Source organism: Phalacrocorax carbo, chromosome 1 (genome assembly GCF_963921805.1).
Source record: "Phalacrocorax carbo chromosome 1, bPhaCar2.1, whole genome shotgun sequence".
NCBI classification, from domain to species: Eukaryota; Metazoa; Chordata; class Aves; order Suliformes; family Phalacrocoracidae; genus Phalacrocorax; species Phalacrocorax carbo.
Window position 1 is genome coordinate 93,513,672 of NC_087513.1, and position 14,351 is coordinate 93,528,022.

At 43.7% G+C, this 14,351-nt stretch overlaps 1 protein-coding gene across 1 annotated transcript in view; it reads left to right on the plus strand.

The window, feature by feature from the left end:
* The first annotated feature begins 1,600 nt into the window (after positions 1–1,600).
* Positions 1,601–14,351, plus strand: part of DCBLD2 (discoidin, CUB and LCCL domain containing 2) — a 46,560-nt gene continuing 33,809 nt past the window's right edge. The window contains exon 1 of the mRNA XM_064467231.1: positions 1,601–1,970. Coding sequence (XP_064323301.1) covers positions 1,835–1,970 — 136 coding nt within the window. The 5' untranslated portion in view covers positions 1,601–1,834. The remainder of the gene's footprint in view (positions 1,971–14,351) is intronic.

Here is a 14,351-nt window from a genome sequence, read left to right on the forward strand (position 1 = left end):
TAACATTCCCTAAATATATGAGAAGCCACCTCCTGGAAGCTCTGGCACAACTGTGGGCCAAACAAGTTAAAAATGTGCATCAAAATTTTGCTCTCAAGAACCAAATCTGTTCTGGATTCTTCCATGATTTGGCACAAGTAGTATGGTTGATAGGCACAAGGAAGGAGAGATAAGGCTCCGCATGTTCTGTTGTGAAAAACGCCTTCACGAGCCCTGAGCATAGACTTGGACGTGGTTCAGTTTTCAGCATCTTAATAAGGAACAGTGATGTTAAAACAATTAGTAAACATTATTTAAATAGTTCTTCAGGCAACTCTGTGGACTGAGTGAGACTGACTCCTGAGACTCAATTCCTGCTGTTTCGGTGTGATCAGTGCTGGGCACCACTGGCCAGGAATGCAGTACGTGTTTCACAGAGCTGTTTGGGAGAGGAGGTGGAGAACAACTTGTTCCTTAAGACACCTTTTACAGTGGAAGCACCGGAGCTGGACACCACCAGGGCACAGGGTTGACTTGCAACAGCCCTTGCACAGCAGAAAGGACGAACCACTGGCAGAGAAGCCAATCTCTGGGAGCTGTGGAGTCCCAGCTCCCCTCTTCCTTGCAGTGAGCGTGAGCGTGGTCAGTGGAGGGCTGAGAAGGTTTCGACTCTGAAGCTGAAATAAACGTGAAATGATGCCCTTGTGGTTGCCGCTCCCACCCTTCCCCTCATCCCGCCAACTTTGCTGGGAGGACGCAAGGCTGGGACTGTGGCTGTGTAAGTGCAGACATGACGGTGTTTCATCAGCATCTGGAAAATACATTAATTTCATCTACCACTGAAAGACACGTAATGAGGTGCTCCCTTCCATGATGATGATGATGGTATTACAGGTGATTCTTTGATCCTACCAGTGCTTAGGGTGCTTTTCTCCCCAAAATATGTTTCCTTGACAGCCATAGGGAACTAATTTGGTACAGTAACAGCTACCCAAAGTCTCTCCAAATGTTCTACTTTGCCTTCTTGTTGTGGTTTTAAAACTTGGAAGTTACTTTTTTTTTTTCCCCAAGTATTTATTCCCCACGGGTGAATTTAGCCTCCTAAAGCAAGCGTCTCCGATTACACGCTGTAAATGTCAAAAGCTAGAAGACAATAACTAGAACTGCAATGTCTTGGGACTCTGTAGCCAGTCCCTTGCTTTTCTAGAGCTGAACTGGCGTTGCGGTGTGGAGACCTACCATGCCAGTTTACCCTCTCCTATTAACAATGGCGATACTCACGTTCCCGAGGAGTTTTGTCTTTCCAGGCAATTTTGCCTCACTCTACTTTGGGGAAAAAAACCCAAAACACAACAAAAAAGTTCTTGGCCACCTCATAAAGGAGGACGGAGGTGGAATAAAGAGGAAATTTAGGGTTTGATTCTCAGGGGCTGCGTTTCGGAGCAGGCCGTCCGGGAGGCGCCGCCCGCCTTCCCCCGCAGCGCCCGGGGCGCGGCTGGGGACGGGGACGGGGACGGGGCGACACAACCTGCGGAGCCGCCGCCACCTCCGGGGCTCCCCTCGCCCGGCCCCGCGCCTCCCCCGGAAGCGGGGCACCCCCCCGCCTCCGCCCCCGGCCACCGCGGGCTGCACCGCCCACCCGGAAGCGGTTGGGCCGGTTGCAGGGGGCGGTTGGCGGCGCGGGCTGTCTGTCCGTGCGTCTGTCTGTCTGGCAGGCAGGCAGGCAGGCAGGCAGGCAGGCGCGTCCCGCCGGCGGCCGCGGGGCGCAGGGCAGAGGCCCGGCCCGGCCCGGCCCGGCCGCCCCGCAGCCCGCGATGCCCTCGGAGTGCCGGCCGCGCTGGCCACGCCGCGGGGCATGGTGAGCCCGGGGCGGCCGCTCCCCGCGGGGACACGGCAGGCGGCCTCTCCGCTCCGCCTTAGCCTCATCCTCCTCCTCATCCTCCTCCTCCTCCTGCTGCTGCTGCTGCCGCGGGGCAGCGGGGCGCAGAAAGGTGGGTGCCGGGGCGGGCGGGCGAGCAGGGGAAACCCACCGGGGCTCTGTCTCGGGGAGAGGGAGCCCACGCCGCTGGGGGCTCCCCCCACCCCGGTGCGTGGCCCCGCGCCCCGAGCCTGCCCACAAAGGGCCAAAGGAGAGTTCCGTTCTTGCAACCCCCTTTTTCTTCTTCCCCGCTCCCCCGTTGTGGGGTGCCCGCCCCGTCGGGGAGCGTGGGGGCTCCCTCAGGCATCCCCCCATGTCCCTCCCCAAAGTGCGTGTGTGGGGGCTTCCCGGGCCTGGGCCGCCCCCGAGCTCCGGCCCCAGGGGGAGCCGGGGCGGGAGGGCTTCACCCGGGCCGGGCGCGACCGGAGACACGGGGGGCCGGGGGGGGACCACACTGCTGGCTGCGGAGGTAGGCTGGGGGCACAAGGGCGGTCCGAAGGCGGAGGGTGTTGGTGGGGTTTGGCGTCACGAACGAGGTCCCGTTTCTGGGGGGTCGCCACGAGCCGCGGGTGACCCGTGGGTTTTTCCTCCGCAGGCTGTGTATGAAGTGGTGTGAGCGCGGAGGCGGGTAAAGGGGAGATTCTGCTCGCTGTGAAAATAAACTTACATGCGCCCAAGAGTATGTAGAAGCCTATATAGGGGTGAGAGTCCGGAATGTGTGTTAGGCAGGGTTTTTTTCGCCCCCCCTTTTTTTTTAATTGTTTAGAGAAATCAGCGAGATTTCTCCTTCTCGGGTGGAATTACTGATTAGGCTTTAGCGTGTTGAAAATTACGAGGCACAGTTTGGTCACTTCATGGCAGAAGATCAGAGGATGCCACAGTAACTGTCACTTTGATCATATGCTTGGGAGAAAGCGGTGGGAGTAAATGTTTTGACAGCATCTTGAAACTCTTGCTTCTGTGAATCCAGGGGCTGAGAAGGGAAATTTTATGGTTTTCAATTCCGCTTGCTTCTTGCACTGGTCTTGCCTTGTTTTGAAAACTCAACTCTGTTTTCACATAACTTTCTCTTTCTGTACATCTCAAAGAGAGATGGGAATATATTTAAGTATCACAAATGCTGTATTTAAATGCACAAAGGGAATTGGAAATACATGCACTGTACTGTTAAGCATACATTTTAATTAATTTTTTGAATGGAAAACGGTCAGAGATGTGTCCATGGAGCAAGCTAGTCATATTGACTTACGTTTACTTCTTATTTCCAGCTAACTGCATTTAATTTTAAGTGTGTTTCTGTTGTTGTGTTTTAACCCCAGCCAGCAACTCAGCACCACACAGCCGCTCGCTCACTCCCCCCCCTGGGATGGGAGAGACAATTGGAAGGATAAAAGGGAGAAAAGTTGTGGGTTGAGATAAAGACAGTTTAATAGGTAAAGCAAAAGCTGTGCACACAAGCAAAGCAAACCTAGGAATTCATTCTCTGCTTCCCATCGGCAGGCAGGTGTTCAGCCGTCTCCAGGAAAGCAGGGCTCCATCACATGTAATTTGGGAAGACAAACACCATCTCTCCAAACATCCCCCCCTCCCCTTCCTCCCCCAGCTTTATATGCTGAGCATGATGCCATATGGTGTGGGATATCCCTTTGGTCAGTTGGGGTCAGCTGTCCCAGCTGTGCCCCCTCCCAGCTCCTTGTGCACCCCCAGCCTGCTCGCTGGTGGGGTGGGATTAGAGGCAGAAAAGGCCTTGACTCTGTGTAAGCACTGCTCAGCAGCAACGAAAACATCCCTGTGTGTTATCACAAATCCAGAGTGTAGCCCTGTACTAGCTACGATGAAGAAAATTAGCTCTATCCCAGCCAACCAACAGACCTATACTTATACAAAGCTAACACTAATAAGTATTTGGCATACCTAGTTTTGTTTTGCTTTAATTTATAATGGAGGAGGAGAAGACCCATTTACTTTCGAGAGGAAACTGGGCTGTTATATCATTGAGTCTTCTGAAGGCTGCTGCTGAGTGAGTCAGGCAGCAGCAAGGTGTTAGTTCATGGTGTAGGAGCATCACACTCCAAATACCTATGCTGACCTCACACGTGTCTGACCTTTTGGTGAGCAGACTGAGCTTGTTATTCTAGGCGAAAACTGAAATAACTGGGTGGGGAGGGGTGAAGAGTCATAATTTTCCTCTAGATAATATTGAGTCGAATTGGCTGAGTGAGTGGTCAGAGGTGGGACCATGCAGCAGGAAGGGGGACTGCCTGGACAGCAGGTTTTTAGGTATGCTGTTGACTTTATCTTTCTGTACGCTGAGAAACGGCTGAAGAGCTCCTACCCAGAATTTCAACTTACAGAGTCCCTCTAGTTAAAGTTTGCACAGAAGTCTTGCTTTTGAGCAGGAGGGAGACCTCTTTATTGACAAACTTAATTTTATTTGGTAACAAAAACCAGCTTGTCTTAAGGTTAGAGTCTCTGGTGTTGTTGAATACAATGCTCTTCAGTATGAGAAACTGTTGGAGCTTTTAAAAAAAGTTCTGCTTTTGAGGGGCTGTTTCCTTGCCAAAATATTTTCATTTATCATCTTCCAGAGAAGGTTGGGGAGCCCATATCCTGTATCTTTAAATGGTGGCATAGTTCTAATTTGGGTAAGAGTCCCATACAGAAATGAAACTGCTGCCTTGCTCAAGAAGGGTCTGCACAAAGCTGTAAATTAGTGTATTAAATAGATGCACAGGCTTCTAAGGGAATATGTTTATTGCCAATGAAACTACCCAAGGCTTAGGAAATTCCACAGTTAGAGTTGCTTTTAAGCACTTTTTATAAAATACAAGAGATACTGTGTAGGAACCTAGCCTCGTTCATTATGTTAGGGAGGTTGATCCTCTGTTAATAAGCAACTGTTCATTTTCTTTTTCACTGTTCAGCAGCTCTAAGCCTCACATACTACATGGTATTTAAATCTTGTTCTGAAGTTAGTGTTTTCATTTCTCACATGCTTTTCTGTAGAGTACCTCACTAGTATGAACAGATTTAAAAAATAACAGTATGGTTTTAGTCAACGTGAAACTTGTTTTGAATATTGGGTCAAATGTTCTCCTCCTCTTCCCTTTCCAGATAGCTGCAAACTCCAGAATGAAAAAGTGCAGGTACTGCTGTGGTGAATATTATTTTTCACTTAGTAGTCCATGGTAGTATCTTGTAGGATTTGAGTGGGGTTTTTTCAGTCTATCGTATTGAAAAATCATTCAGTGTATGTAATTCAGCATTCTTTGGTCAAGGTCCTGAACTTGGGCCTCTCACTGTCATGGAAAGTACGAGCATTTTGTATGAGGTAGAACACCTTCTGAAACACTGAAAAGGACTCAACAGAAAGTACCCCGTGCTGCGTTTCATAGTCTCATGCTCTGGGGGTTGTCCAGCCGATGGCTGTGCAAGTCAGCTCTTGTGATTTTGAAACAATTCTGTGGTCACTCTAGCTCCTGGTTGCACGGAAATTGATACTTGAAAAGTACTTAAAGCGTTTTAGTTGTTTTTCATGTAATTAAGCAGGTGTGAATGAAAGCAAGCCAGCACCATATAAGCTTCCTGCTCTTTGTGGATTGCATTTTGAGAAACAGTGCTCTTAACAGATGTTCAGCTATTGACATAAATTCAGTATGGCCTGTTTGTTAAGTTTAACCTTTATTTTGGATGTAGAGAAACATTATAAGCCAGCTAAGAGGGAAACGGTTGCTTAGCTTTCATCAACATAAAAGTTGGGTAATGTCTCAGTTATTTTGAAGATATGAAGATTGTAGGGTCTGTGAAGCAAGAACTTTGTTATCACACATGTAGTTTGGTAGTCATCTGTTGGGATTACTAGTGGATACTGTTCTGCATATCAAACTGGAATAAAGCCTTAAGTTAAAAATAGACTTTAGATTCTGAAGTGGATACCCAAGTGATTTGAAGCATATTTGTTTGCAACTTTTTCTTAAAAAAAAAAAAAAATTAACTCTGGCTGCTTGTTTTTGAATATTATTGCCACATTTTGTTCTAAACAAATAACAACCTGTAAGGATGTTATACTCAAACCTTGTTGAATAAAGTACAAGAAAGTGATTCATCACTGTAGCTTAAAAATGTTTGCTTCAACGTAGGAAAGAATTTTTGAATATATGGTGCTGGGTTACCATCATCTGAAAGAACCAGTGACTCTGTGTGCATTGAGCCTAATGAAACGTGTTCCTAAGGCTTTGTGTTCTGCAATTCAACTGCAGTATTCCTGGATCCACTGTGTCTTCCCTGTTCCCCTGCAGTTCCTCTGTGTGCCCTCCCCTTCTCTCCGGAGCGTTCCTGGTCTCACCTCTGTTTGTGCACGTGGCATGGCAGTAAGCAATGGTGGCTTTGACTGTGGCCAGCCCAGTATTGGGCACACGCTGATCCGTCAGCCTAGCCTCTGTCTTTCTGTAGGATCTGGAATAGCTTGTGACAGTTTGGCTGAAACAAACGACTGTAGTGACTGTTGTGCCTTCCTGGCTGCTTACTGTACAGGGGTGTCTCAGTGCCTTTGTCAGTGAAGTTGCTGCATTTTGCTTGCAGTACGCTGAGTTCAGAAGTTCTTGGGACAGGTCGGGGGACTAGAACTAGCTGTGTGATTTTTCAAACTTGTTTCCTTAAACTTTGTTTCAGACTTGGAAATAACTGTCTGTCGCTTTTGGTAACTAAGATAATCTTCCAGTTGTGAACTTCAAGCCTGAAAGGATCTAACAATGTCCTCCAACTATAGGTTTGGAAGAGAGGTGGCTTGGTTTGGGGAGAAGGAAGCAGATAAAGAGAAGGTGGCTCTAGCTACATATCCATCAGCTGGGGAAGAGAGAGACAGGCTGTAGCTTTTCCCTAGATGTCCTGGAAGAGATGCTTTCCTTCTGGAACAGGGGACTGACAAGGGTTCCAGCTGCCAAGGTGCACTGCAGGTGTCCGTTCCTGCTGCATATTGCTCCTGGCATGTGAATATAAAGCACTACTGCAAAACCGTCTGCCATATGAGCAATTGTCATGTGTTGCCCTTCATACGAAGTGCCATTTTCTACTCTTGCTAAATTAAATTGGGTGGTGTCTCATTGCCCTTAGTATCCTTTGTCCTTGGCTGGGCTCATCTGGGAGGAAGAGAGTCACAGCCAAACCATATGGAATTATTTTGGTTAAAAAGACGCCCAGCTCTTTGGATGAAAGATTTATTATCCCTCAAATTAACATTAGAATAAGTCTTTTATGATGGGAAGGGCAGTGCTCTATTGAACTATTTGGTTTTGCTAATAGGACAGTTTTACTTAGGAATGCAGAATGTTTTGAAGAGGCAGTTGTGCAGAAAACAGGCTCTTGAGCGTTCAGGGATTGGTACCATGTAGGCAGGAGTGCTATGGCAAATCCCCTTCATCCTTGTGCTGAGAAGTATGCAATAATTTTTCAAGACTGGGACTGAAAGTTCCGCCAAGCTTAGCTGACATGTCTGCTGATTCAGGTTTTCTGATGCTCCTTTTCACTTCCCAGCATTGCACCTTGAAGACGGATGTGGTGAGGAGGAGGAGGAGGGGCAGTGCTCTAGAGAACTGTGTGGAGGAATGCTGTTCCTAGCGGGAAGTGAGCTGGTATTGGAGGTATAGGCCTAAAGATGGTGAAAATTCTTTGCTTTTGAAAACAACAATCTTGGCAAAGTTATTTTTCCTCCTCCACTTACTGAGCCTTATTTGAAGTGGTTAAGTGGGTCTGGTGGGCAGAAGGTACACACATGTGTTCTGCAGAGCCATCCTTTCTGCTGGGTTGCCTCGCAGTACTCATTCTGTTCAGCCCAGATCATCTTTGAAGCCTGTTGAGGTCCTGCTAGCCTAGTCCACTCCTCTAAAGAAAGCAGGAACCACCATTTTGTGTAAATACTCTTAGAGTTCTCATGCTTGATCCCAGAACATTTTGCATTTTGCTATGAATTTAAGCAGTACAATGCACATTGCATTTATATATATGTGTGTGTGTAAGTGGCTATAAAAATCAAGTATCTGAGCTAGTGTTAAAAAGGTAACACAAATGTTCTTTCAGAAGCTTGTATGCTGTTACTATGTGCATCTCAAGCCAGTGACCTTCTAGCATTTAGTGCCGTCTTTAGGAAAATTATTCTCCTGCTACTGAACAGGGATGTTCAGCTTTCAAGATTTGGCGGAATGTTTTCTTATGTTATTCTTATAAGAGAAAAATAATCCATCTCCCTTTCTGCAGTTCTGCCAGCTGGTTTGTACTCTGGGAAATGATGCATTAGGTTTTTAATGTGATCACTGCTGCTCTGTATAGTTTCAGTCATCAGCTAGTTAAGAGCTGCCTTGAATGCATCAGCTTTGATAGCTCAGGTAATCATCAGTACAAATGCAATTCTTGTTGGAATTGCTGCTTGGCGTATTGGCAAATATTTCTATATTGGTTATTTTATCCATATTTTGAAAGGTTTTAAAATAAGCTATTGCATGTCACCCCCACCTTTGTAGCTGCACTCTGCTTTGGGGAAGCTGTTAGGATTACCTAGAATTTGTTTTGTAGTCAAAGCGTTTCCCCCTCTGCCTGCATTTTCTGATAAAGAGCTGCTTTTAGATTAATTTATTTAATCAAATATTATGGAACATCTGTGGTCCTTTTTTTAAAATAGTGGTATAATTGAAACCATTGTCCAAGCATAGACTGTGGATTTGTTACTCAACTGAGGTTAGGAGGGGTGGTGAGAGGGAGCGGTAGTAATGTTAATGTAAAAGGCCATGTAGCAACTTGCATTAAAATAGGATCTATAAAATTTTCAGCACTGTTTTTCATACAGAGTGGTGGGTTATTATCTGTGAAGCCTGCTCATTAACGTGGCAAGACTCTGAAATACCAGATTTTGCTAAGCTTCATGCTTTGCCTTCCATTATTTGAGGCAAACAGCTTGAGCTGTGCTATTCATATTCTGTTTGAGCTTGTTGCTTTCTATTTGGACACGTTTTATGTTATTTGAATTAAAAATTATACTTGATAATGTGATAGTGATTTGACATTTGGACTACAGAATAGCACTGGTTTTGAAAATGGCTTTTGTTTGACGAATTCTTTGTCTAGCGTTTGAAAAAGAAAACAAACCTCCAGCCTTGGATGAGTAAGAAAAGTTTAACCTGTGCTGTTTCTTTTCGGGCATGTCATGTCTTCTGTTTCCCTCCCTGCATGACCACTTAGTTTCCCTTGGTGAAGAGCTGTAAGAGGGTAACATTTCTTTATGGTTGCTAAACTCTTCAAAAGTGAATTTAAGGCAGACAGTCTCACCTGTGTAGCTACTGGTATCTCAGTGATTTCAATCAGTTGGATCTTGGAATTGATACACAGGCACTTGGTACTGCTTATGGCATTTTGACACTTCCTGTTGGCATTTCTTACAAAATCTCTGTAGTTGTCAGTTCTGTTTGGGTTAGATTTTTTTTTTCCTCTACAAATAACTGGAATAAAAACAATTTGCCATGAGTTATCAGTGTGTAAGGCTTGGACCAGCAAACAGCTGATGGCTGCTGAAGCGCAGTCATTAGTTATCCCCCTGACTTGGTAAGACTAGTTGCACCCTGGAAATCAAGCACATGAGTATGTATCTTTGACAAGAAGTGTCAACTCATACTTCTAAATATTTTGTTGTGAGTTTGATTTGAGTTGACTTCCCCAGATATAAAAGAACTGAAATACATTTACAGTACCAGTGCAATATATAATACTAAGTGCATGAACCATTAGAAGTGCAAGGATTCTAAGCGGCTATTAGTAATAATTTTAATAATGTAAGTCCTTTTAAAGAAAAAGGATTCCTGGAACCAGAATATGTAAATGGGAGCTGAATATATACTTGTCCAATGTACTCGCTTTTATTTTTTGCTAACATGAAAAGGATATTTTGGCCTGTTCAGTGGTCTCTGTGTACAATAGGTATTCTGTGTTTTTAACTCAGTCATTATTTTCTTACAATTATTTGCTGATTTTAAGAACCTCTGTTTTTTGTATCTTACTGAAAGTACTAAGTTTTAAGTGTTCGACTGAATGAACTTCTGTCCTATTAACAGAAATTCCATGCATGTTGTTTTTGAGGGGCAACACAATTAAGACGATTCCAGTTCTGCACCATTGTTACAATAGCATACATAGCTGTTGCATTAGTGAATGTTTTTGTGTAAGCTGAATAAAGTTTATTAACTTAATTGTGTCATTCTTGGCAATAATAGTACTGAATAATAAGGAATTCACCCATATGACATAAGTGGACTAGGTGTATTTTTAAGAATAAGTGAATCCGTCGTTCTGTAAAATGACCTATACATTAGGATCAGAGAGGTTCAGACTTGACACTTTTTGAGGGGTAAAGTGTGGAATTTTTTTTGTTTGCTTGTGTGTGTTTCATTCAGTTTTTTGTGTTGTGTGCGGGTTTTTTGGTTTGTTTGTTTTGGGTTTTTTTTGTTTAAGAAATATTTCTCCAGTGCTTTCTTTATGCCAAAGTTTGTCTTTCATTGGCAAGACTGTATTACATCAGTTTTATTGATTGTAGTATTAAAATAAAACCAGATATTTCCAGATTTTTTTCCCCCCTCTTCTGGGTGGATATCTTTGGTTTTTTAAACATTTTTCATTGTTCAGTAAAAGTTTTAAATAAATATGTTTTAACATTCCTACATTCTTTATGATGCAAAAACTCAATTCAGGTTCAGCAAAATCACTGGAGACTACCTTATTAACCATATTTCAGAGATAATGCATCATTTACATACTGAAAAATGAAAATAAAATCAATGGTCAGATCATCTACATGCTTTATTAAACACTCCCCTCCCCACTTGATAACTTCCCTTGTTAATACCCTCTCTCTAAACCTTCCTTCCAGATTTTAAAGTTCCTTCCGAATTTACTTTTAATTCAAGGAACAGGTTTTGTCATCCAAGATTGGAATAGTGTCCATCAGAACAATAATCCTGCCAGCTGCTGATCTTTGGATCATCAGCCTGGCTGCAATTCGATGTATTGTGCGTGAGGCCACATGGATTTGCTTTTTTACTCCCCCCACCCCCACCCCCCCGCAGTGGTTCTTCTGACAGAACCATTTCTTCAAACAATACGCGCATTGCCCAGTTGCAGCTTCAGGTATTGGTGGAGGGGGATAGAAACGCTGCACTGTGTTAGCAGTTTTGTCACGGTTCTCTTTATACATCTTATTTTTGCACTTCTAGTTTTATATTGAGGTGAAACTGAAGTGGCATATTAATTAGACTTGGCAAGACAAGCAACTTGTATAGCTGCTTGGATGTCAATGTTTTTTGTGGGGTTTCTCTATACAGGAATAAGGCAGGTGAAAGATCCTCAATATCTTGAGTGGAACGATGAATTAGGAAAGCAGTGGAAACAGAAGGGGAATTACAGTGGTGCGATCTTGCTTGGTTACTTCTCAGAGTTAGGAGATTTTGACCCCGAAAGGATAGTTTACTGCAGTGATCTAGCATGTATGTGGAGTATGTTGTGCACTTATGTTTGCCAGCAAGTCCACAAAGGTTTTCATAGTTGGCAGTTTCATAGTGTTGCATTTTAGCAGGACTGTAGCCAGTTAAATCTGTATCTGGTGATTTTAGCTTTGCTTCAGAATGATCAAGGTGTGAGGAAAAACATATTACCTTGTTCAGTGTGGTGGAAAGAAGCCACTGGTGCTTAATATTTTTCTTTTTTTTTTTAAATCTGTGAGTTTTGTGAAACCATGAAGCCCTGAACCACATTACCTGTTAAGTTCTATTTTTATGCAGTTGTATACAGGTGTCAAAATATGTCTTCAGTATCACAAGGGTGGAAAGAGGGATCCATTAAATTTAATGCTTTTGAACACTTACACATGAAGTCCAGTGGTGATCAGTTTTTATCTTTTTCTCAAGTATATTTGAAAATATCAAATAAAGCGTTTTCATTACTTCATCTCTTCATTTTTTAAGAGCTCTTTTCAAGGTCTCCAGTTCTATAAACCAAGGCATCCTTTTCCTCTTGCTGCCAAGAAGTTACATCAAAGCTGATGAGCAAGTTTAAAGTTCAGAGATAGTTTTTACTGGAGCTTCACACACTACTGACTTCTGACATGCTCTTGCTATGCTTTTGTGATACTTCTGGCACTTAAAAACCAGTGACTCAACTGTGTAAATTCACTGTCATCTTCCTAGCTAATTATCTTATTATTCAATGGAACATAATGTTTGTTTTATTAGTTGTATTCATAGAGGGTCAAAAGTGTGAAAATATCTTCTTTTTTCAGAGAAGACCTACAAGGCCAAATTAGGAATGAATTACATTTTAGAACAGATCGTGTATTATATTTCATGAGGCTAGAATGAAGCCATGTTGTTCACAATGGGAAAACCCCAAATGGTCCCCGTTGTAATTTTGAAATTAGAGTTGAAAATGAGTTAGAAATTAGGATGTTGCTGTATGTCAGGTACACAGGGAGAAGTAAATACTGGTGTAGAGATGTGGAGTGTTACTGTTCCATCAGTTGGATGATGAACTTTAAAGGGGGTTAGAAACAGATGTTTAAAGTCACTGTTCTTGGTGCGGCTACAGAGTGCAAAGAATTCCAACTGTTTTTTGAGGCTTTCATTTTGAAAGCATTTAGATGCCCCACTGTTCAGAAACCCAAATCATCAGCTTTCTTCCTGCCAGCTTCGGTTGATTCCACAGTGGCCAAACATGATTTTTGCCACTGGCTGCTGCTGTCTCACCCTCTCCTCCCTGTCCCTGCCTTGCATCCTCTCCACTGTGCAGGCTCCAGAGGTTTAGACCCTTGTTGACCCATACCTGTACCCTTACTCAGTAAAAGGCAGATATGGTGGTAACCTGGCTATAAAACTGCTGTACAGCTCGACAAGTGTACAACAAGCACCAGCAGTGGGCAGGGCGGGAAGTTGCAGCTGTTTATAAAAGGCAAGATGGTACTGCAGTGACTGGTGTTTAGATCAGTGTATGCCACCGTGGATCTGTAGCGTAGGCTGTGCAGTCTCATTTATGAACTGGTAATGGAAGAGAGAAAAAGATGACTGTGGTGTTAATTTAGCGTGGGAATTACTGGTATGATTGGAGAATTTTTTGCTTCATTGTTGACATCTGCAAGACTTGTGAAATTTCATTTGGTCCTGGTGTGGTGAGGAGTTGGAAGAGCTTACAAGAGATTTGAAGCCTATTTGACCATGAGTACTGCTTATTCTCATAGTTTTGTGTGACAATTTGTGTGTTACTTTTAATTTCCTTCATCGGCTATGTTTTTCCGTCATAGTACTTAGAGCACTGAAGCACAATGGTGTTTATTTTTATGAAAGTGTTGGTGCAGATTGCTAAGTAAATGATATGTTTTGGGAAGCCGGCAGGCTGCATGTGCCAGACAAAAGACAACATACAACATGAGCTGTCACTGTGATTCAGCATGGGCAGCAGATCAGGAGGGCTTCTGCATTATGTATCGTTGAACGCAGAGCCCTCTTACAGACTCCTCATGTAAATCACTTTTTACCATGGCTAGCGTGTCTTTGTAGGCTGCCTCTGCCTGCATACTATTTAAGTAAGTCATAGCTGTCCCTGAGGACTTATTCACATCATTTCCCTGACATCAGTAAGCAAAAGCTCAGCAACATAGTCTTATACAGCTAATCGTTCTTTTCTGTTCTTCTGAAGTTGCTTTGGTTAGTACATGATAGGAGGAGAAGCAAATGTCTTACCTGCCCTGACGATTTAATAATTTGAGATAATTTGTTTTAAAATGTTACTGTATTTTGGATGTTAAATTTAGCAAAGCTAACTGTTACTCTTTTGTGTAAAATTCAGTGACTGAAAGCTAAGACTGCATTTCCAGAGATGGTGATTGAAAAGCTGTGTGTACAGATGAAAATAATAAGGTGCTAACTATTGTTAGCCCAGCATGTGGCTAGTGTTGTAAATGAAAACAGTAAAATTTCGTTGTAATGGCATCTTAAATTTTGAACTTTAGCTATAAGAGCAAGAATCAGCCTCTGCCTCCTCCCCTCCGCCCTCCCCGCCCTGAGCAAAATGTTTATTGTACTTTACCTTTTGTCCTGTTTCTATCTTTGTTAAACCTCAACTGTAATTTTATTACCCTTCTTGGGGTGCCCCAAAGCAAGTATCCAAGCTGAGCCAACTGTAATTCCACCTGCCCTCCTTTCCTTGCCCTACCACAGGCAGTTGCACAAAGAGCTGCCTCAGAGGGGTGAGTTGGCTGAAACCTAAGCCTGTGCTGTGGGAATGGGTAGGCACTGGTTAATCTTCAGCCAGCTCAGTTCCTGGAGCTGGTGGGCAACACTTGTGTGACTGGCGTTTCCAGGGGAGGGGTGGTTTCTGTGTTTCTGGTTGGGATTCAGGGTGGTTTAAAATGCAAACAGAGGCTGGCAGT